The 21399-nt window shown below is 44.6% G+C and overlaps 1 gene segment (V, D, J or C); it reads right to left on the reverse strand.

Annotated features, from left to right (window-relative positions):
- Positions 1 to 1756: 1756 nt before the first annotated feature.
- LOC107154071 lies at positions 1757 to 8291 on the reverse strand. The segment is given in 3 exon segments: positions 1757 to 1924; positions 7793 to 8094; positions 8219 to 8291. Coding segments are annotated over 3 exon segments (510 nt in total).
- Between the last annotated feature and the right edge of the window lie 13108 nt (positions 8292 to 21399).

Below are 21399 nucleotides of genomic sequence, written 5' to 3' on the forward strand. Positions count from 1 at the left end.
ACACTCTGCAGCAAGCTTGTGCTGTGACCCAGGAGCCCTGCTGTGTGGCCATTGGGCCCAGCACAATGCTAGGGGTAGGGGTGTTTGTACTTGATGAGGAGAGCATGTGAGCCTCTGATACTTCCCAATAGTCACTGCATAGACCTGCAGAGCACTAGAGAAGAGCAGGCCATCCCCAGGAAATAAAACAGAAGGAAAGAAAGAAAGAACTGTTTACTGTTGCCTACATAATCTGTTAAAACATCAGTTATAGTGTCAGAAACTTTCTCTTACAGCTATATGACCAAGAAAATAAAAATCTCAAAAAAAAAAAAAAAAGGAGCTCCCAAGCATCCCTTAGCCCTGGCACCATGCCCTGGGTACTGAGTGACTGAGTGACTGAGCTGCTTACCACAGGGGAGTGTGGGACTCAGCACAGGGCAGTACCAGCTGGGCCCAGCTCTACTTACATTAAGATGGAAGTGGTACAATGAAATTGGACTTGAGGAGATGCAGAGGCTCCACATAACACACAAACAGTGTTCCAGGGTCCCAAGAGCCTTCCCTTTCCTTATGGCATCACTTGACCCCTGTGACCTCATTCATTTTACACATATGTCAATGCCAGAGGGAAAGAAGCTAGACTATCCTCAAATGGCACAAAGAAGGTGCACTGCCTTCCCAGTGCAGCCATGGTAACGGGGACAACTGACATATTACTTGAGGTTAGCAGATGTCTGGGCAGAGCATATGGTCCTAACCTTAACGTGTACAGAGGAGTGATCTGAGTCCAGGACGTGAGCATAGTTTTCTGGGGTCTGAGCAAGGCTGTTGATCATGGCCCCTGTTAAGAGCAGCAACACTCCTGAGCTCCAAAGGCTGCAGCTTGTGCTGACCCCACCTGCCTGCAGAAGCCAGGAAACTCCAGTTTCAAAACTACTGCAGTGATGGTCTCCTGCCCCATACTAGATGGCTCAGAGAAGTTCACCTGGGAGTGTATCAGGCCTGAGCAAACTTGATGGACATGTGTCAAAAGCAGATGATAACTTGCCACCAGAGGAGTTAAGATTGGGAGCCATCAGAGAATGAGTAGGTAGGACTGTGGTGGGTCTTGCCCAGGCCAAGGCACCACAGAGAGGAGGTGCTGGCACCTGCTATGGGATACCTAGGGAAGAGGAGGGTTCAAGGTTAAACCTGCACAGTGAGCTGATATTGCTGTTGCTGTTGGTACCAGGGATTGTTCCCAGGGGCACTTAACCACTGATCCACACCCCAGCACCTTTTCTATTTTCTTTGCTGCATGTAGAAATCACAACAGTTATGTGCACATTATTGTGTGTGCTATAGTTTGGGTGTCAGTGTCCCAAGGAGCTCCTGGGCTAGTGCGGGAATCCTCAGGCTCCACCTTCACTCAGAGTTCCTGTGGCTTCTGGGAACCAGGGGCCCTTCTCATTTACAGATCCCAGGCTTTGACAGCTTTGACTTAGAATGTGATTCCATGGATTTCAAAAAATGAGACTTGAAATGTCTAGGGTGTCTTTTAATTTGAGGTAGGAATCCAAACTGACACAGAAAGCCAACTCCTCCAATAAAATGACAAAGTCACTCACTAAACCTGGAGGAAATGGTCATGTCTCACCTCTTGGGGCTGAGAAGGAAAGAGGGTGGGGTGCAGAGGAGCCTACCTGGCCCTTCCTACCACAGTCTACTAGAGACCTCCAGAGCCTGGTGCCCCTGATCAGTGCCCTCAACAGGTGGAGGCAGCAGGAAGAGCAGCGGGGGCAGCCCAGGCTCACACTTCTGCTCCCTGGGAGGTTTTTGTCATGGCCTGTATCACTGTGGGAGGGTAACTGTTATGCTGTTGACAGTAATAAGTGGCAACATCTTCAGGGTCCACACTGCTGATGGTAAGAGTGTAATCTGTCCCAGATCCACTGCCACTGAACTTTGAAGGGACCCAAGATTGCAGATTCGATGCCTTATATATCAGGGGTTTAGGAGCTTGCCCTGGCTTCTGTTAATACCAAGCTAACCAACTGTTAATATTCTGACTGGCTCTGCAGGTAAGGGTGACTGTGTCTCCTGAAGATGTAGACAGGGCATATGGAGACTGGGTCATCATGATGTCACATCTGGCACTTGACATTGGAAACATAAACATAAATATTCCTATAATTATTCATGTTTCAAGAGGACTTCCCTGAGAAGCCAGGCAACACTAACCACACTAGGTAGAGCACATCCCCAGTGCTGTCCCTCCTTACCTGGGAGGCAGAGCAGCAGGAGCCCCAGGAGCTGAGCAGGGGCCCTCATGGCCATGCTGGGTCCTGACTTGGATTGACTCCTGCACAGGGTGTGAACAGCCTCATAAGAAGTCCTCAGGGAAGTGGGCAGTGCTATGGGCACATGCAAATCAGCAGGGCTGGTCCCAGCTGTTGGGCTGGCTCATATGTCATTCAGCACAGATCCCATGTACCCAGGTGTCCTACATTAAACTAGGACATCATAGATTTGCCTGCAGAAAACATGTTTCACTCTGGGGGGCACAGGACAGATTTGGTCCACTGTTCTGTGTGTGATGACCCATTGATCTTGTCATGGTTCTGAAAATGGTTTATATTGTTTCTTTTTTCTTTCTTCCTTTCGTTTTATTTTTATTTTATTTTTTTTGGTGCTGGGTTTGAACCCAGGGCCTAGTGCTATATCCCCAGCCCCCTCTTTCTTTGTCTCTCTTTCTTTCTTTCTTTCTTTCTTTCTTTCTTTCTTTCTTTCTTTCTTTCTTTCTTTTCTTTTCTTTTCTTTTCTTTTCTTTCCTTTTCTTTTGTTGGATGTCACATGGATTGTACCATATACAAGGGTTAGAGTTTGCTTAGTCATACAGCAAAATCCCCAGTCTGTCTTTATATATATATATATATGTATTCTTCATGTTAAGGAAAAATAACCATACATGCATGTTTAGGTCCATCCTTTACTAAAGCAATACGGACAACCAGTCTCAAAATAAATATATTTTGCCTGCCGAAAGCATGTATGTATCTGAGGTGGGCTTTGAAGTTGTGATCCTCTTGCTTCAGACTTCCAAGTTGCTGAGATCGCAGTCATACATAACCACAACCAGCTCTAGGGTTAATTTCTTTTTTTTTTCTTTTTGGTACCAGGAATTGAACTCAGGGGCACTCATACACTGAGTCACATCCCCAGCCTTATTTTGTATTTATTTAGAGACAGGGTCTCCCTGAATTCCTCGGTTCCTTGCTTTTGCTGCAGCTGGCTTTGAACTCATGATTCTCTTTGTTAGCCTCCCAAGCCACTGGGATTACAAGCATGGGTCACCATGTAGTATTTCTTAATGAAAATACTCTTGGAGTTTTGACAAGAACCTTGGAGCAGGAAGGAATAGGAAATGGGGGAAATCTTTATGTTTAGAATATAAACAGAGCACTGAAGACAGGAAGAGAGATGAATGTTTAAAGCTTTGGAGGTGTTGGGGTTTCACTGGAACTTGGCTTGGCCTGACTCAGACACCAGAGGAGGAGGGAACTTATCATGATTCCAGCCCTTTGACCTCACTTTTCCCAATGCACTTAACAGGGGACAATGCCTCTCTCTCCAGAGCAGCAGGGCTCAAGCCCAGAAAGGCTCCTTCACATCTTTTCTATAGAAGGTAGAATGATGCTAGAAGCAAATCTTACTTTCTTCATTCCTCCAGGGAAGGTTTAAGAAATAAATCAAATAATAAGGTTGGAGCATGTGAGGATTTGCAATAGCTCAGTGAAAGCAGAAAGGACCCAGGTTCACTCTGTGTCTTTCTATCCTCAGCACACTGGACATTCAAACCTGGGATTCATTCCTCCTGGGCCAAGAAAGGCACATGTCTGGGCGATGGAGAAGAGCGGCCAAGGGCTTCAGCACCACTCTGCTCATGAGGAATCATCATCTTCCCAGAAACCATGCCCACCCCTCTCTGCTCTCATAGGCCTCTGAGCTGATCCCATTGCCCCCTTCCCTGCTCCTGCCTGGGCTGGGAGAGGCTCACTTGTGCTCACAGTGCACAGCCTCCCTGGGAGAGTGGTGTAAAATACTGAGCCTGACCCTGAGCTGGAAAGGGACATGGACCAGAAATAAAGGAAGTACAAAGAAGGGTGTGGGAGAGGAGGTCATTGTAGCCCTGCTCAAGTCCAGCCACTTGCAGAAGAGGTTTACACCAAAATAAATGCTAAAGAAAACACATATTTTGTGTTGCCACAAACCACCTGATTCTAAGCCTGGTCCTGTTGAAGGCACTTGATGGGAGGGAGCCCCAGTCTGAGCTGTCATTCAGCTCCCCTTCCATCTTGCTGGGTTGACCAGAGGCTCCTGAAGACCCTTCACCCTCCCTCCTGCTCCTGCCCTGCCCCTCTGATGAGGTCTTAAAAAGAGCTTGAGCTCTAAGCTAGGTACATGGTCCAGAGTCCTTGACCACACTCTGTGCCCCTGAGATCACAGAATCTTTTCCCTCCAATGACAGAGAATCTGCAGTGCCTCTCCTCTGACATGCAGCACTTGTGGCAGCTGGGCCACCTAGCAGGGAGGTTTGTGGGGTTTTATATCTTAATTTTTTATAGTTAATTTTTTTAGCTTGCACACAGCAATAACACCAGCCTCCTCAGCCTCCACTGTCCTGAGGTGAAGCATGAAATCTGTCCCTGACCCTCTGCCACTGAAGTTGCTTGAGACCCAGAGACAACTGGAAGCCCAAAGGATCAGAAGCGACATAGACTCTCTTGCCTTCTGCAAGAATCTATGTATCCATCTGTCTGTAGAAAGCTCTGTGTGGACCTACAGGAGGTGGATGGGTGAGAGGCAGGAGGGAGGAGCCTGGGTCATCACAGTAGCACCTGTGGGTCCTCAAATGAGAGAGAAATGGAAGATTATACCTACCATTATGAGCCATGTTCATGATTTCTCTCCCAACCTTAATCTCAGGCTACTGTGGGTGTGTGTGTGTGTGTGTGTGTGTGTGTGTGTCTGTGTGTGTGAGTGTGTGTGTCTGTGTGTGTGTGTGCATGAATGAGTGTGTGTGTGGGCAGGGGCTGCTCTTTCACTGCTGGGCTCTCCTAACCCCACCTGTCTGAGATCCATGCAGGAGGATCCCGAGGTTAAGGCCTCAGAGCCAACCCCTGGCTGGGCTGTGCTGTTGAGAGGAGAGCAGGTGGGCAGAGCAACTTGGAGCTTCACAGACACATCTGCCACACACATGGCTGTGTATCCTGACCTCTGCACACACAGGCCCAGGGTGAGGGGGTTAGGGCTGCAAGTAGCCTGAACCTGCTCCTCCTGCCTCCTGATCCTAGTCCATAGCCAAGATCAGACCTTGGCTTAAGCAGCCAGGATGGCTTCTGTCATATCCAGGTGACACTATGACATCACAGTGAGGAAGGAAGAGACTGGACCCCATGATTCTCAGCCTCAGGCTGACCAGGAGGCTGTGGCTGGAGGTCACATCTCCTTGTCACTCTGTGCAGGTCACATTCCCTGTGCCTCATGACACTGCCTGGACCTGTGCTGACCACCTCCTGGATCACCTGAAGCTCCATGTTGACACCTGCTCAACTGTCCTACCAGCTGTCACCAGTGGCAATGACATCAGGAGGACCATTCCTGAAGCTCTTCCAGAATTGACACATTTTCCTGTCACTTTATAAAATGTGTAGATAGATTCCTACTAGCCATTGATCACCAGGATCTATAGTCCTAGCTTCAAAAATGGGATCCTTTCTTCACAATTAGTCCCTTGTCCTGTGGGATCTGACAACCATGTGTTCATCATTTCACTCAGTTTAATGGCAGAGTGACTATGACAATCCTTTGGGTAAAAAACTTTTGACCAGAAAACCAAAGTGAGCAGATAGAATATCTCAAGGTGCTCCATGAGCAGAGTAGAGAGGGTTGGGATGACCCTTCGATTCTGAAGAGCAAATATTCGATGTCTGAGAGAAACAGAACCACACAGGTTCAGTGCCTCTGAGCCTTCTCCACACCAGGCAGGACAAGGAATCAACTCCATGGGGCTCAGGGCCAGCATAGCTTGATTTGTGTGGGTTTCTCTTAACACCACTGCACCTGCGTTTATGATAATATCAAGTGCACTAGGTTGATTATTTTTCTGTAAATGAGTTGCTTGTTTGAATGGTGTATTATGTAAGAATTATAGCACCCATGAAAGCTCTCAGGAGATCTCCACATGTTTCTGGCTGACACAGGACTGAACCCAAAGGCACAGAGGAGAACCTTCCCAGCCTTTCAGTGTCGATCAGGTCCACTATGGTCAGGTGGATGTCGGGTGTCAGTCTAGTCTGATGGTGTGGAAAGAATAATGGGGGTCAACAGTGTCCAGCCCTCTTGGTGAGTTGGATGCCTTCAAGTGCCAGCGGTCACATGAACTGGGTGAAAAGAGACTGATATTGTAGGAGTCCAAGGAGGGACCTCCATGACAATGGTTCATGAGCCTAAATGGGGGAATAGATGACTATGTAGAATATTTGTTTGTTCATGCTAATTATTGGCAGTCCTTTCTCAGTAATGACCTTTAAATGACCATTTATTTGTAAAGGACTTATTTTAAATTCTGACCCATTTTTAAATATCTGGCCATACCTATTCCAAAAGGAAATTGTCCCTAATGCACCCACTTTGTTTCCTCCAAGGCCTGGTCAAAACAGGTTGAAAACAGCATTGCCCTTCCCATCTTTGTTTGGATCTCAGTCCAAGAGGCCACAACCTCAGAAGGAGAGAGACCAGGTGCATTCCCCGTCCAGGTCTCCAGGTCTCTTAGCCCAAAAGAGGACAGCAGGTGCAACTCCAGGTCCACAGGCCAGAAGACTCAGGGTTGATGTCCATGAAACCTCACAAGGACCTAAAAACTTAGAGAGATCCTATCTCAAAAAATAAATAGAAAGAAAGATAGATAGATAGATAGATAGATATAAATGTGACCATGAATGTAGCTAACTGTAGTGTGTGTGTGGATTTAATACCAACTTTGAAGAAAAATTTGTAAAAAAAGGAAACAACTCTCTATGTTGTAGTGAAAACCCATGGAGGAGGTTTGTGTGCACAGCACTAAGGGTGACAGGCCAGTCTGAACATCATCATGCTGTGAGTGCCAGGCAGTTGTCACTCAGCACAGATGAAACTACAGAATGGAAAATCATTAAGATCTGCAGAAGAGGGTGGAGTGAGGAACAGCTGGAGCTCAGACAGTGTGAGGGAGGGACATGCACTGTGCCAGGCCACACTGTTGGACATACATCACTGTGCACTTGTCTAGTTCCACAAAATGCACAAAGTGACCCTGGTGTGACCTATAGATGTGGGCAGAGGTTGATGAATTGTAACAGAAGCAACAGAGTCTGGGGTGGTGATGGAGGGGCTGTGGGAGCAGGGGGGGAAACAGGAGAACTCTGCACTTCATCCAGTTTTGCTGGATACTTAAACTATACTAAAAAATAAAGATTAAAATATTCCCATGTGGAATACTTGGAGAGGCCTGTCTTTGCTGCACAATCCCTGATATGACCTAATTCAGTCTCTTCAGGTCTTAAATTACTTTCTCTATCATACAGTGAGCTCATTGCCTGCTGGGGCTGAGCTGAAGGGTCAGGGTGCAGATGAGCCCCCCTGGATCCTCTGACTGACCCTCCTTGTAGTGCTCAGGGCCTGGTGACTCTGAGCTGTGCCCTCAGCAGGTGGAGGCAGCAGGAGGAGCAGCTGGGGCACCACAGCCTCACACTTCTGCTCCCTGGGAGGTTTTTGTCATGGCCTGTGTCACTGTGGGAGGGTAACTGTTATGCTGTTGACAGTAATAAGTGGCAACATCTTCAGGCTCCAGGCTGCTGATGGTGAGAGTGAAATCTGTCCCAGATCCACTGCCACTGAACCTGGAGGGGACTCCAGATTGCAAATTGTTTGCACGATAGATGAGGAGCTTAGGAGCTTGCCCTGGTTTCTGCTGATACCAGTGTAAATTACTGCTAATGCCCTGACTTGCCCTGCAGGTGAGGGTGACTCTGTCTCCACGAGACACAGGCAAGGAGGATGGAGACTGGGTCATCGTGATGTCACATCTGACACCTGCCATTGGAAAAATAAATATGAATATTCTTATGAGCGTTATGTTACAAGAGGACACTCCTGTGTAGCCAGGCAGCACTGACCACACTGTGATTAGTAAATTCCCAGTGCTGTCCCTCCTTACCTGGAAGGCAGAGCAACAGGAGCCCCAGGAGCTGAGCAGGGGCCCTCATGGCCATGCTGTGTCCTTACTGGGACTGACTCCTGCACAGGGTGTGAGCAGCCTCTTAAGAAGTCCTCAGGGCAATGGGCTGTGCTGTGGGCATATGCAAATTAAAAGGGCTAGGCAGCCTGGGCCCAGCTGCATGGTGGACCTCCTGGTCAATCAACATAGGCTCAGTGTGTCCAGGTGTCCCAGGTCAGACCAGGGCAGCTCAGATTTGCTTGTGGGAAATATGGTTCCCTGAGGCCATAGGACACAGTCAGCCTTCTGAGCTGGATCTGTAGTCACTTTCTCATTCAGGACAGGCTGTCCTGGTGTCTTAAGCACAGTTCTGTGTTGGTGACCCTTGGAGGAGGAGGGGACATTACAGAAGCAAGGGGGTAGTTTATGCTTTGGAGGTAAAAACAGAAATAAAGGCACCAAGAGAGGAAGATGTATAAACTAACTGAGGTGTTTGGGGTTTCTGGACATTGGCACAGCATGGGTAAGAGGCAGGGGACCCACCCATGGACCCAGCCCTCCCTGCCTTAGAGTCCCACAGAGCACATTCATACTCATCATGCTGCCCATCTTCTCCAGACCAGCAGTCAAAGGCCAGCCAGGCTCTTCCTCTTAACTGTCCTTTAGGAGAAGAATAATTTTACAAACAAGTGAAAGTACTATAGAAGATTAGAGAATATAGGGCTGCTCCAGCATCTTGGTAAAAACAGCAAATATTCTGAATCCTTACATATCTCTGCTTTTCCAGTATTATCACAGGGACTTTTAATTCTTAATAATGCCTCATTACCTCAAGAGGGCTTCATTGTCTCTAAACATAATGTCCTGTATCAGGTCCTCTAGCAACTTTTTCAGGCATAAAGCAGGACAAAGTCCTTCACTTTTGTTCTTCTCATAGTTATCAGAAACCTTTTTTTCTTGTCTTTTCCTCCCTCCCTCCCTCCCTCCCTTCCTTCCTTCCTTCCTTCCTTTCTTTCTTTATTCCTTCATTTCTTACTACTTTTCTTTCTTTTTATCTTTCTTTCTCTCATTATTTCATTCCTTTCTTCCTCCCTGTGGAGCTGATGAGTGAACCCAAGGCCTGGTGCATGCTGCACAGTTCTCTACCTCTGAGTCAGAGCCCCCACTACCCATCATTGGGAGGGCTCACTTGTTTCTACCACAAACAGCAGGACAGAGCTGGTGAGCAGTAAATAAAGGGAAAAGGGGGAGATTTAAAAGCTTCACCTTTTTTAAAATATCCCTGTGCTTGTGAAAAGTTCCTTTGGGAAGAGAGACTACAATGAAATCTTTACTGTGAGGTTGGGAAAAGAACATTCAGGTCAAGTTTCTCCTTAGAAAGGTGACAACCTGCAGGTGGACAAATGTGGGAATGTGTGCAGAGCATCTGATGAAGGAAGGACTTTGCCGGTGACGTAGATGGGAGAGGCTGGGGCAGGAACTCATGCAGGCTGAGATGCAGGATCTGGCCCTGAGCTCTGAAGTGGAGGTTCTTCTGGGCAGTGTGGTGAGGACCTGGGGAAGCAGAGTCCCTGCCCTCAGGCTGCCTGGCAAGGGATCCAGGGGAGAAAGGTGCTCCACCCCTGGAGGGCTGAGCCAAACAGAGAGGCCATGGCCAGGGGATGTTCAGAGACCAGAAGTCAGCTCTCGCCTGGCTCTGCACTCAGTGCTGAGCTCACTGTCCTGGTTAGAGACCCTGATAGACCAGAGAGGAGGGTAAGCAAAGACCCCCAAAGCCTCTTCTCAGCCAGGGACCAATTTGCTTAGAACTAAAATGAATACTCCATGCCACATATGTAATATTTAAAATATAAATCCTATGGACATGTCTGTGTTTACTCTGTAACTCCTGTATGAATATGTGCATGAACATAGGTATTTCTTGACTTTTTGTTAAACATATGATTTTATATATTTATTTATTTATTTATTAGTTTCTTGACTGCAGTGATGCATTAAGGGTTCTCACATTCTAGGCCACGATGAACTACATACATCTCAGCTCCCTTTTGTTTCCATACTGTGTTCTATAGTTTTCCTGGGGTGGCCTTGAACCTCCATTCCTCCTCCTTCAGTCTCAAGGTGTCCAGGACTATAGGCGTGTGCTACCCTGCCCATGGAACTCTAAGTTCAGACACCCTGAGCCTGGCAGGTAAAGCTGGTAATTCTTGCCTAAACCCATGGCTGCCTCTCCACTCTCAGGACTGAGCATGAGCATCATGGAGTTCAGGACCTGCACAGGGTCCTCCTGCTGCCTGGAACAGTGACTTCCCATTGCTGTGGACACTGGAGGATGCATTACAGAAGCAAGTTTCTCCTTAGCAAGGTGACAGCCTGCAGGTGAACAATTGTAGAAATGTGTTCTGAGCTTTAGAGGAAGGAAGGAGCTTGCTTGTGTACTAGTGTCATGGCGAGATTGCAGTAAATCACCCCATTGATCTTAAAGCAGGAGACAGGCATTTATTCAGGAGCTAGTGGGCCAAGGGGCAGGCGGCAAGTCTACACCCTTGGACGCCCTCCAGGGGTTTGAGTCCACTTTTTATACCATAAGTAAAGAATGGCAGCACATTAATCACAAGTGGCTGTTGCTGGTTCAAAACCACAAACAAACATCACAGGATCTAAAATCAGAAGCAGCAGGGAAGTGGGTCAAAATCACTCTAGGTTAGCACAAGTTAAAGAATGGTCACCAACATCTAGACGACCATTTTCTGACAGGACGCATGGCCCAGGAAACATGGGGATCACAAAGAGAACAACTTTACATTGTATAAGAATTGTCATTTTGTGTTGCCAAACTGCTGTTCCAGCCTCTGTTGACAGGCACAGAGGCCGGGGTTCCCATGGGAGAAGCACTTCTTACAGGAGGTGGAGTCTCAGGGTAAAATGGAGTCTGTGTGGTCACTGCCCATGTAGCCTGGCCCATAGCTGTAGATGGGAGAGGCTGGGCAGGGGTTCAGCCAGGCTGAGCTCAGGTGGAGCTGCCCCAGAGCTGCATGTTCTGGCCCTGGGGCTGTGAGGATGTAGCTCTCCTGGGCAGTGGGGCTGAGGACCTGGGGAAGCAGAGGACCTACCCTCAGGCTGTGGGCAACAGTTCCAGGAAAGGAAGATTCTCTACACCTTGCGGCTGAGCCAAGCTAAGAGGCCATGGCCAGGGGAGATTCAGAAACCAGGAGTCAGTGCTGGGCCTGGCCCTGTGGGGTGGCTTCCCTCTGTGCTGAGCCCACACTCCTGGGCAGAGACCCTGCTGGACCTGAGAGGAGGGTCAGCAAAGACCCACGAGAGCCTCATTTCAGCCAGAGTTCAAATTGCTTAGAAATAAATGAAAGGAATATTATATGCCACATATTGAATATGTAGGAGATATATTATGTGGATATGTCTGTGTTTACTTTGCATCTCTAGAATGAGTATATGTCTGCATATAGATGTCTTGACTTTTGGTTAAATGTGTGATTTTAAGGTTGTTTTTGTTACTTTGTCAGTTCTGGTGATCTATGCAGAGTCTCTCACATGCTAGGCCAGCAATGAACTACATCCAAATCCATTTCATTTTATTTATATACAATCCCAGGAACCAGATCTAGAAACCCTGAAACAGGAGCAATAGGTCCCTGCTGAATTAGTCTTCTTACATGATGATGAGCATTGTCACCATGGAGACCACAACAACAGAATCCAGAGCCCCACGTGTTCTGTGATAGATGCTGTTGGAAGGCCTGCTGTTGTTTAGACTGAAGCCACAACTACAAGAAAGAGCTGTTGGTATAACAGCTGCACACCTTACCTACCTACAGTTGCCACTGTTCAATCCACATGCATGAGTTTACCCACTGACTAGGCTAAGGCTCTCCTAACCCCCAAACTTTACAGAGTCGTGGGGAAGCACAGCTTACCCATCAACAGATGCTCAGGTGCCCCCCTTAACAATCCTGGAAGGTCTTTTTACACTCCTGATAAAGTGTCAACTAACATTATCATCAGTGAGAAAATGTTTAATATTTCTCCTTTAGATTGATTTTTAAAGTGTCCATTTTTTCACTTTCATTATACTGGAGGTCCTACCAAATTCCACAAAGATATAAAAGACACACATTTTGAAAGAAAAAAAATAAAATATATTTATATGCTAATAACAAAATTTGTACATTTTCTTAAAGATCTAACTAAAACTCTCTACATGTAATAATTTTACAGTCTCTGGATTCATTGTCAGTATATACAGTACATGTTGTGGATTAAAGAAGATTTGTATAAATAGAGACTTTACCATGTTCATAAAGTAGAAATCCTGATGATAAAGATTGAATTTAACCCAAAATTTAGACACACACACACAAACACACATACACACTCCAATCAAATAAAAAATCTACAAATGATTCACTGAAATTGATGAACCTATGATAGAATTTATAAGGAAATTTAAAGTACCTGGTATGACCACAGAAAATTTAAAGGAGAAAAATATTAATGATCTCCTATTTTGAAACTTATTATTAGGAGCATAGCTCAGTGATAGAACATTTAAGAACATTTGCCTAGAATATCGAGTGCCTGGGTTTGTTCCCCAGCACAGCAGGAAAAAGAAGAAAAAGAAAGAAAAGAAAGGCTTATAGATCTTCAATAAGAGTGCACTCTAGGGACAACTACAGTGGATATATACAAAACAAACAAACAAACAAACAAACAAAAAAAAAACCCTGAGAGTCCATATGTAGAGTGTCATCTGATTTGTAACAAAGTACTAAAGAGAAATATAAAAATTTCTTTCTTTTTTTTCAAAAATTTGCAAAGAGCATTTGGATATGAAAATAAAATTAAATGGACTTTAGAAAAAAGTTCTCATGCATATCTTATTAATAAACCTGTGAATTAACAGAGGATCAGAGGCCACAGGTAAGATCTAAATTAATGCAGCTCCTAGGGAAAGCTGAGGATGTCTTCCAGCCTAAAGCAGATAATGTTTTAAACAGAAAACATGTGTATAGAACCATCGCAGGAGAACATTGATACATTAGACTTAATTACAGCTCATTAAAGAAATTATCAAAGTCAAAAATAACTGAAGCTCAGTGACAGAGAACCTCTCTCACACATGTGAGGCCCTCAGCACCATAAAAACAAACAAAGAAAGATATTGTGTTCATCTACCAAATAAAAATATAAAATAATAATAATAATTGGATATCCCATGGTGGTGAATTGAAAGATGCCCAAACTACAACATGTGATATAGAGATTCAATGCAATCCTTACCCAAAGCCCAATGGTATTTTTAATGTAAAATTTGTGTGGAGTCACAACAGACCCTAAAGAGCCAAAGCAATCTCAAGAAAGAAGCAGAACCTGGAAGCAATGTCTTTCCAGATCCTACTTCCTGATTTCAAACTGTACTGCAATAGTGGAGTAATGGAAACCCAGTGTTGTGGGGAAAACAGTCGGATACATGGGCCTGTGGCACTAAACTGAGACCCAGAAATAAGCCCACATGTCAATGGCCCACCAGTCTTTGACAAAAGCACTGAGAACACACACAGGGAAAGGAAGTCTTATCAATAAATAGTGTTGGGAAAAATGAACACACACATGCAAAGAATGAAACTGGAGCCTCGTGCAACATGACATACAAAGTTGAACTCAATTGGACTAAAGATGTAAATATAAGATTTGAAACTGTATAACCGAAAAGAAAACATAGGAGGAAAGATCCTTGACATTGGTGTATCAGTGACTTCCCAGATGGTACAACAAAAGCACAGGCAACAAAAACAATCATTGACAAGTGGGACTAATAACTTCTGTACAGCAAAGGAAATAATAAGAGGAAGAGTAAATTTAGAGAATGAGAGATGATACCTGCAAACAAACCAAATAGAGTTAATATCCAAGATATATAAGTTGTTCACACAACTCAACAGCAAAATCAAAAACAAAAACAAAATAGCAGCAACAACAACAACAAAAAATAAAAATGGACAAATGACCTAAGCGGACATTTTTCCAAAGATGTGCAACTGATCAACACATACTTGAGGGTGCTCAATGTCATTGTTACAATTTAAATATGGGGTGTCCCCCAAAAGCTCATATGTGAGACAATGAAAGAAAGCTTAGAGGTAAAATTGTGGGGTTAGGAGAGCCTTAGCCTAGTCAGTGGATAAATCCATGTGTGTGGATTAAATGGTGGTAACTGTAGGTAGGTAAGGTGTGGCTGGAGGAAGTAGGTCCCTGGAGATGTGACTTTTGACTTTGTGTTTTGTCCCTGGTTAGAGGTGCTCCCCCTGGTCCTTGTTGCCATGTCCTGAGCTTCTGTCCTCCTCCACACCCTTCCAACAACATGTCCTGCTCCAACTCAGGCCCAACCCCATGGAATCAGCCAAATATGGACTGAATCCTCTGAATCCACAAGTCAAAATAAACATGTCCTCTTCTATGTTGTCTTGTCTGCTGGTTTGGTCGCAGCAGTGAAATGTTTAGGTCGACTAAAACAGAAATTGGTAACAAAAATGGGGGTCATTTTTGTGACTAACCTGGTCAAGTGTTTCAGATCCTTTGAAAATATTTGGAACTTGTGTGCAGAAATTTGAAAATTTTAGAGATGCAAGTTGGAAAAGCTTTAGATTGTTGTGAGCTGAAAGCTCAAAAGAGCAGAATGCTGATAGAACTGTGGACTGTAAAGACTGGGCTCATGCATTTTCAGAGAAAGTAGACTATTGGAAATTAGAATACAGGTAATTTGTGTTGCTCTCTGGCAAAGAAGTCCACATTTTGTACATGTTTTGAGACTGTCTGTGAGAGTGAATTTAAAGCTGATGGACTAATTATTCTGATGAGAAAATTTCTCACCCCATATGCTTTAAATCATCTTTTTATGTAAATAATGGTTCCACTATATTGTTTAGAGGCTAATAGCAAGAAAATGTTGATACAAATTCAGTCTATATTCAATCCTTGATTGATTGAATCCAATGATACAGAAACCCTGAATACAAGGTTTGACTTTGCTTGTCAATAAAATATTTTGAAATTTAAACATAGGAAGCCAATTGCCAAGTGATGGACTGGGAGAAGATATCCCAGTGCATGTTACTAACTGTGTTTGTCAAATAATGTGTCACCTTGAGTGGATTGAAAGATGCTTAATATATAGGTAAAGTACACTTCTGGATATGTGTTCCAAGGGTGAGGGTGTTCCAAGAAATGATTGGCAGGTGGTTCAGGAAAGTGAGTAGAGGAAACACAGCCTGAATGAAAGGACAAAGTAGGAGAAACTCTCGTCTTTTCTCTTTCCATCTCCCCTCCTTACCATGTGCACTAGTCCACTCGACCACTGTTCCCTGAAGGCATCAAACTTTAGGATTCTCTGCTTTTGAATGTGAACTTAACCCAGCAACAATGCACCCTTGGGGGCCTTCTGACTTACAGACTCAAACATGGGAGCATATTGTATTTTCTCTTTCTGAGATTTCCAGATTCTTGAAGCAAGAAAGTACCAGTTTCCATGGTTCTGATACTTGAAAACAGCCACTGGGGAACATTTCAGCCTATGTGTTCTTGTGACCCAAAGTAACATTCTAATGTAGATAGATAGATAGATAGATAGATAGATAGACAGAGATATATATTCCTAAATGTATATGCACATCTATGTGTATGAATGTGTGTGTGTGTGTGTGTGTGTATGCACATGTATTCTGTTTCTCTGGAGAACCCTGGCTTATACACTGACAAAACATAATTTTCAAGATGTTAAAAAAACTACTGAAAATGGAGAAAAGCATACATTTTGTATGTTTTGATCTGATCACTAACTGTTCCTAAAAAATTATTTAAATGGCTAAAGAAAACACATATGCAAAATTATTCAATATCATTCCTCATCAAATATATTTTAACCACATTACCCTTTCAAGATCTACCAATATGGACACAATTTCACAAAATCTAACACTCTCAAATATTATTGGGAAGTTTCTATAGCAGCTGGAATATTTTAGCATGGAGCAGTTTGGGAGATTGCAAACAGGCTCACTATTTTAGAAAACATATCACAATTTTATTTTAGTGTTCACTGAAGATAAATTGTGCCAACCAACTCTCTAACTCACCACTCCCATTCCTCGGAATATACTCAAGAGAAGTGAATGCATATGTCTACAAGGGATATTGACAGAATGTTCCTAAAAAATTACCAACAGTTTCAGAACTAAGCCAAATCACTAACATAAAGAATGACAGACATGTTCATATATAATAGGGAACAGTCCTCAGTGAAAGGGATCCAATTGTAACATCGCCAACCGCACAGGTGAATTTTGAGAACCTGTTGATAAAAAGAAGCAAGATGCCAAAGGGAATGTCCAGGAGGTCCACTGACAGGAAGTTCCAGGAGATCTGACCTATGTTGATGGGAAGTGGAGGTGGGTGGGTGAGTGGGAGGAGCAGGAGGGCCTGTGAGGGGCTGGGACACTTGCATCTCCCATGGAGCAGTGGCTAATAGGGTGCAGGAAGTTCATGTTCACCCAGCTGGTCACTTTACATTCACTTACTGGCAGCACATGTGCTTTTCTGGATTTAATTTAATCTGGCTTTAAATGAAGGCATGAGTGGGAGTTATGGAGCCAGAGCTACGGAGTCAGTTTCCATCTCCTCCTGTAAACACAGAAAGCAAGCTGAGCTTGGAGAACCTCCAAAGCCACATCTGTAAGGATTACTAGAGGTCAGTCACACTAGACAACTGAGCCCTTAGTGTGGTTTCAACACCCAGCACTCTCCAAATCTCAGTCCCTGGCCACAGGCTGTGGAGTGTACACTGCTTGTCAGTGTCTCTCATGGTGGTGATAGTGGAACGGTCTGCTTTAGGAAGTCTGAAGTCCCTTTCAGGGCTTTACCATGAGCCCGTCCAGTGCTTCCCACCAGACCCTGTGCCTTTGAGCATGCCCCATGGCAGGGGGCAGCTGGTGACACTATGTGACCCCCCTGTACCATCCCTGGGAGGAGAGTTTGTGCATGGGGATGTGACTATGTGGGAGAGACTTCAGAGTTCTGCTGGCAGTCAGAGCTGGCAGCATCCTCAGCCTCTACCCTGCTTATTTTGAAAGTGAATTTTGTCTGAGACTCTACCCCAGCAAAGCATCTGGGATGACAAATCATCACTTATCAGCTTCATAGATGAGAATCTTGGGAGCCTGGCTTGGTCTCTGCTGATACCAGGTAAGAGAGTCACTGATGCTCTCATTGGCAATACAGGAGATGGAGGTGCTCTCTCCTGGAAACACAGTCAGGGATTCTGGTGATTGTGCCAGCCCTGGGGTCCCACTGGAAACTGGGAATGAAGAACAGCATTTCTGTTGTCAAATGTGTCCCACTCCATTTCCTCCAGTATACCTGGCTCTCCTGGTCCCCTAACCTCAGAGCACTGTGGGCCAGATATGCAAATAACTCTGGGCACATCTCACACTAGGAAGAGAACTCTATCAGCTCAGGCTGTCCCCTGTGCTCCCTACTCACATGGATGCTAGAGCAGCAGAAGGCAGAAGAGTGTGGCCAGGTCACCCATGGTTAGATAGGCCCTGCCTGAGGCTCCTGCTGCCCAGGTTCACCAAGAGGCCTGTTCACAGGGACTTTGAGAAGCAGAAATGGGCTCTGGGGAAACATGCAGATCAGCAAGTGTTAGGCAGACCTGGCCTGGCAGCTGCAGAGCTGGTGTTCTGGGGGCTACCTTCCTGCTGGCATCCACACGCAGTCCTAGAGGAGTTTCTCCTTGGCCTTGTGAGAGAAAAGCTTCCCTAATTATTCTGGTTCATATTTGTACTGAGGGTGTAAGATTTTGTAGTTAGAATGAAGCAGCCTCCTTTTAAGAAAGAGTAAACAAAAGAAGCTACTTGATCTCATAACTTAATCTTTAATATGAACAAGTGATCCTTTTCCCAAAATCTCATGCAATATCATCTTCTAGAAATGACAAAAAATGGCTCTGTGTTGGCATGTGGCTTAGAGGAGATGCTAGGTGCCCTGGAAAGGGGGATTTCTTGGAGCAAATCCATAGCATACCTCTTGAGGGCGCTGTGCACCAGAAAAGACCCACATTATTGGAGCATATTTTCATGACCAGTGTGATCCTTTTCTTTGGACGCTAATAGATTTTGTTTTTAACTTTTTCTTCTTTTCTATATCATTTTTTTTAACTATTTCTCTGATAGCACTGTCATACTTTAGGGTGTGTTTTCTTTACCTGAGAAGGTTCTTGGATGCTCATTAACAGCACTCCCTTTCTGTCCTCACAGTGAAACTCTGCGGTCACTCTGCCTTCTGATTCTCCTTCCTCCAAATACACTGAGCTATTTCTCAAGTAAAATTAGTAATACATACAAAATTAACAAATATTTTACATCATCTATCAATATGGTTGGGCTTTTGTACTGTAACCCATTATTATGTTCATTTACACCAATTAATACAACCTGAACTCACAGGAGCTCTTGAGGATCATCATTATTTTGTTAAAATGCACTTTCAAATAGCTACTCTTCTCAGAAAGCAGTCTTCAGAAACCAGAAAAGAGAAAGGACCACTGCAGTCCCAGCAGGTAAACTAGACTTCAGCACAAAACTAAACAGGGAATGAAGCAAAAGGTCATTACAGAGACACTGGAGCCAGTTCATCAAGAAGTTGGGATCATGAGTGTATATGCACCCAACATTGGAGCACCTAATTATAGAAAGCAAATATTAATAGATCCACAGGGAAATGAAGACAGCAATACAATCATATCAGGGCACATGGGTCCACAACTTTCAGCAGTGAATAGACAGGAACCACCATTGTAGACAAATGGACCTAATGGACATCGACCAGACCTCATTTCCAACAGCAACAGAACACACATTCTTTTCAATCAAACATGGACCATTCTCCTGAGCATATATTAGACCACTAAACACGTCATGGCTACTTAAGAAGACTGAAATCACCAAGTGTCTTGTCCTGACTCAATGCCATAAAACTAGAGCTCAGTACATAAGAATTGTAGCAAATTCACAAATGCGTGCAGATTTTAAAATATGGTCCTGAAGTACCAAATGCTCAAAGAAGAAATGAAATAAAAGTTTTTATGCTGAAACAAATGAGAATATTAACAACACACCCGAGTCTGTGGGGTGGATCAAAGGCTGTTCAAAGAGGAAGGTTTACAGCAATAGCTGCCTTCATTGAAAAAGGAAAGATGTCCAAACAGCTGGCTTTTCACCCAGGGGAGGAGGAAGAGATGGACCAGCTAAGCCCCATGTTACCATGAAGAACAGACATTACATACATCAGAATAAAGTAGAGAGATGAGAACAAAAGTAGACAAGAAGCAAAACCAAATATTGGTTTTAGGAAAAGATAGATATATTTGGAAGATTGTTGACTAGGCTATATTAAAAAGAGTCTCAAATGAAATTAGAAATAAAAGAGAAAATTTAGATCTAGTAACAGCCATTCAAAGGATAGTAAGAGAATATAATGAACAGTTTTCTGCCAAAAAAAATAGAATATCCTAGAAAAAATGGATAAAATCCTAGACAAAACCAACCAAGAAGGCTAAGTCATGGAGAAACAGACAATCTGAATAGAGCAATATAAAGAAGGAGATGGAGTCAGTAATCAAGACTCTCCCCTCAAGGGCTGGGTGTAGCTCAGTGGCAGAGGTCTTGCCCAGTGCATGACAGGCCCAGGGTCCATTCCTAAAACTTCAGGAAGGAAGGGAAAGAAGGAGGAAAAGAAATCATCTGTTAAATAATATCTCAGAATTCAATGGCTTCACTATTGATTTTATGAAATATTTAAAATATTGCACTGTTGGGATTGAACTTGAGGTCTCTTGCATGCCAGCAAGTGTTCTACCACTCAGCTACATACCCAGCCCCTCAAATATTTAAATAACACTGAACCTTTTTGCCCATCACAGAGGTGCATGCCTGTAATCTTAGCTGCTCTGGAGGCTGAGGCAGGAGGATCATAAGTTTTAAGCCAGCCTCAGTAAAAGTGAGGCACTAGGCAAGTCAGTGAGACCCTGTCTCTAAATAAAATACAAAACAGGGCTGGGGATGTGGCTTACAGGTTGAGTGCCCCTGAGTTCAATTCGCCATACACCCCCCATCTCAAAGAAAATATTGAGAGTTTTTAAACTACCAAAAATTGAAGAGGCAGTGATAGACCCAACCTGATCTTTTCTTAAAATTGGGCATCTCGCCACAAAGCCATGAAAAGATAATTTCGGCTTTACTATAAATTACTGCAAATTCTGAACCTGCTTGGAATGCCTGCCCGTGTCTTGAACTCACCCATGCCTGGCTCTCTGACCAGATAGCAGCCCTCTCTGAAACTTTAGTGACGCCTCACAAATCTTGGCCTTCCCTGGCCAGACAACGACCCTCTCTGAGGCTCTAATGGTCCTCATAAATTCTGATGTTGGGGCCAGCATAAAAATGTAAACTACCATTAGTGTGATGCTTGTCAGAGTTCTGTTATCTGTAATCCCCCTTTGTGTAACTTTCTGGGCTATAAAGCTAGGCTGCAGGAAAGCTGGGGTGCTGTCTTGTTCCCGCCGTTTTGGGAGGAAGAGGCAGCCTGGCCGGTCGAAATAATAAGATTGCTTTAATTTGATTTTAATTGGAGTCAGTGGTCTTTTCTTGTGTCCTGGTCTAACAGCAGGAGCACCCCCAATCTCTGGACTTGTTTGACCTGTAGAATGCGTGAAGGCTGCACTGCCCAAGAACCCAGGGCTGACCCTGCAGCACCGACCACCTTCTACCCTAGGAATGTGAAAACTAGGCTGTCCACTGGAGAGACAGAGGCCACCTACAGGACAAGCACCAGCCCACAGCTACACCCACCCTCACACCTGTGGGCAGCCTGGCCCTGGCACAGAAGGGAGCTAGCCTAGGACTGTGAGCAGGATCCTTCTTGTGGGGAGGAATGCTCTGTCTCTGGTGCTGGGCAGAAGAGCTCAGGAACATTGAGAGAAAACAAAATAAAACAAACAAAAACCATTTGAAGTCATCCACAACTCCTCCAATTGGCCTGTCATTAAGAGGAGAACCCAAAATCCCTGGCTGAAAGCAATTCCAACTATGAGGCCGGTAGATGAGGCCAGC

Source organism: Marmota marmota, unplaced genomic scaffold, assembly GCF_001458135.2.
Source record: "Marmota marmota marmota unplaced genomic scaffold, marMar, whole genome shotgun sequence".
Classification (NCBI taxonomy): Eukaryota; Metazoa; Chordata; class Mammalia; order Rodentia; family Sciuridae; genus Marmota; species Marmota marmota.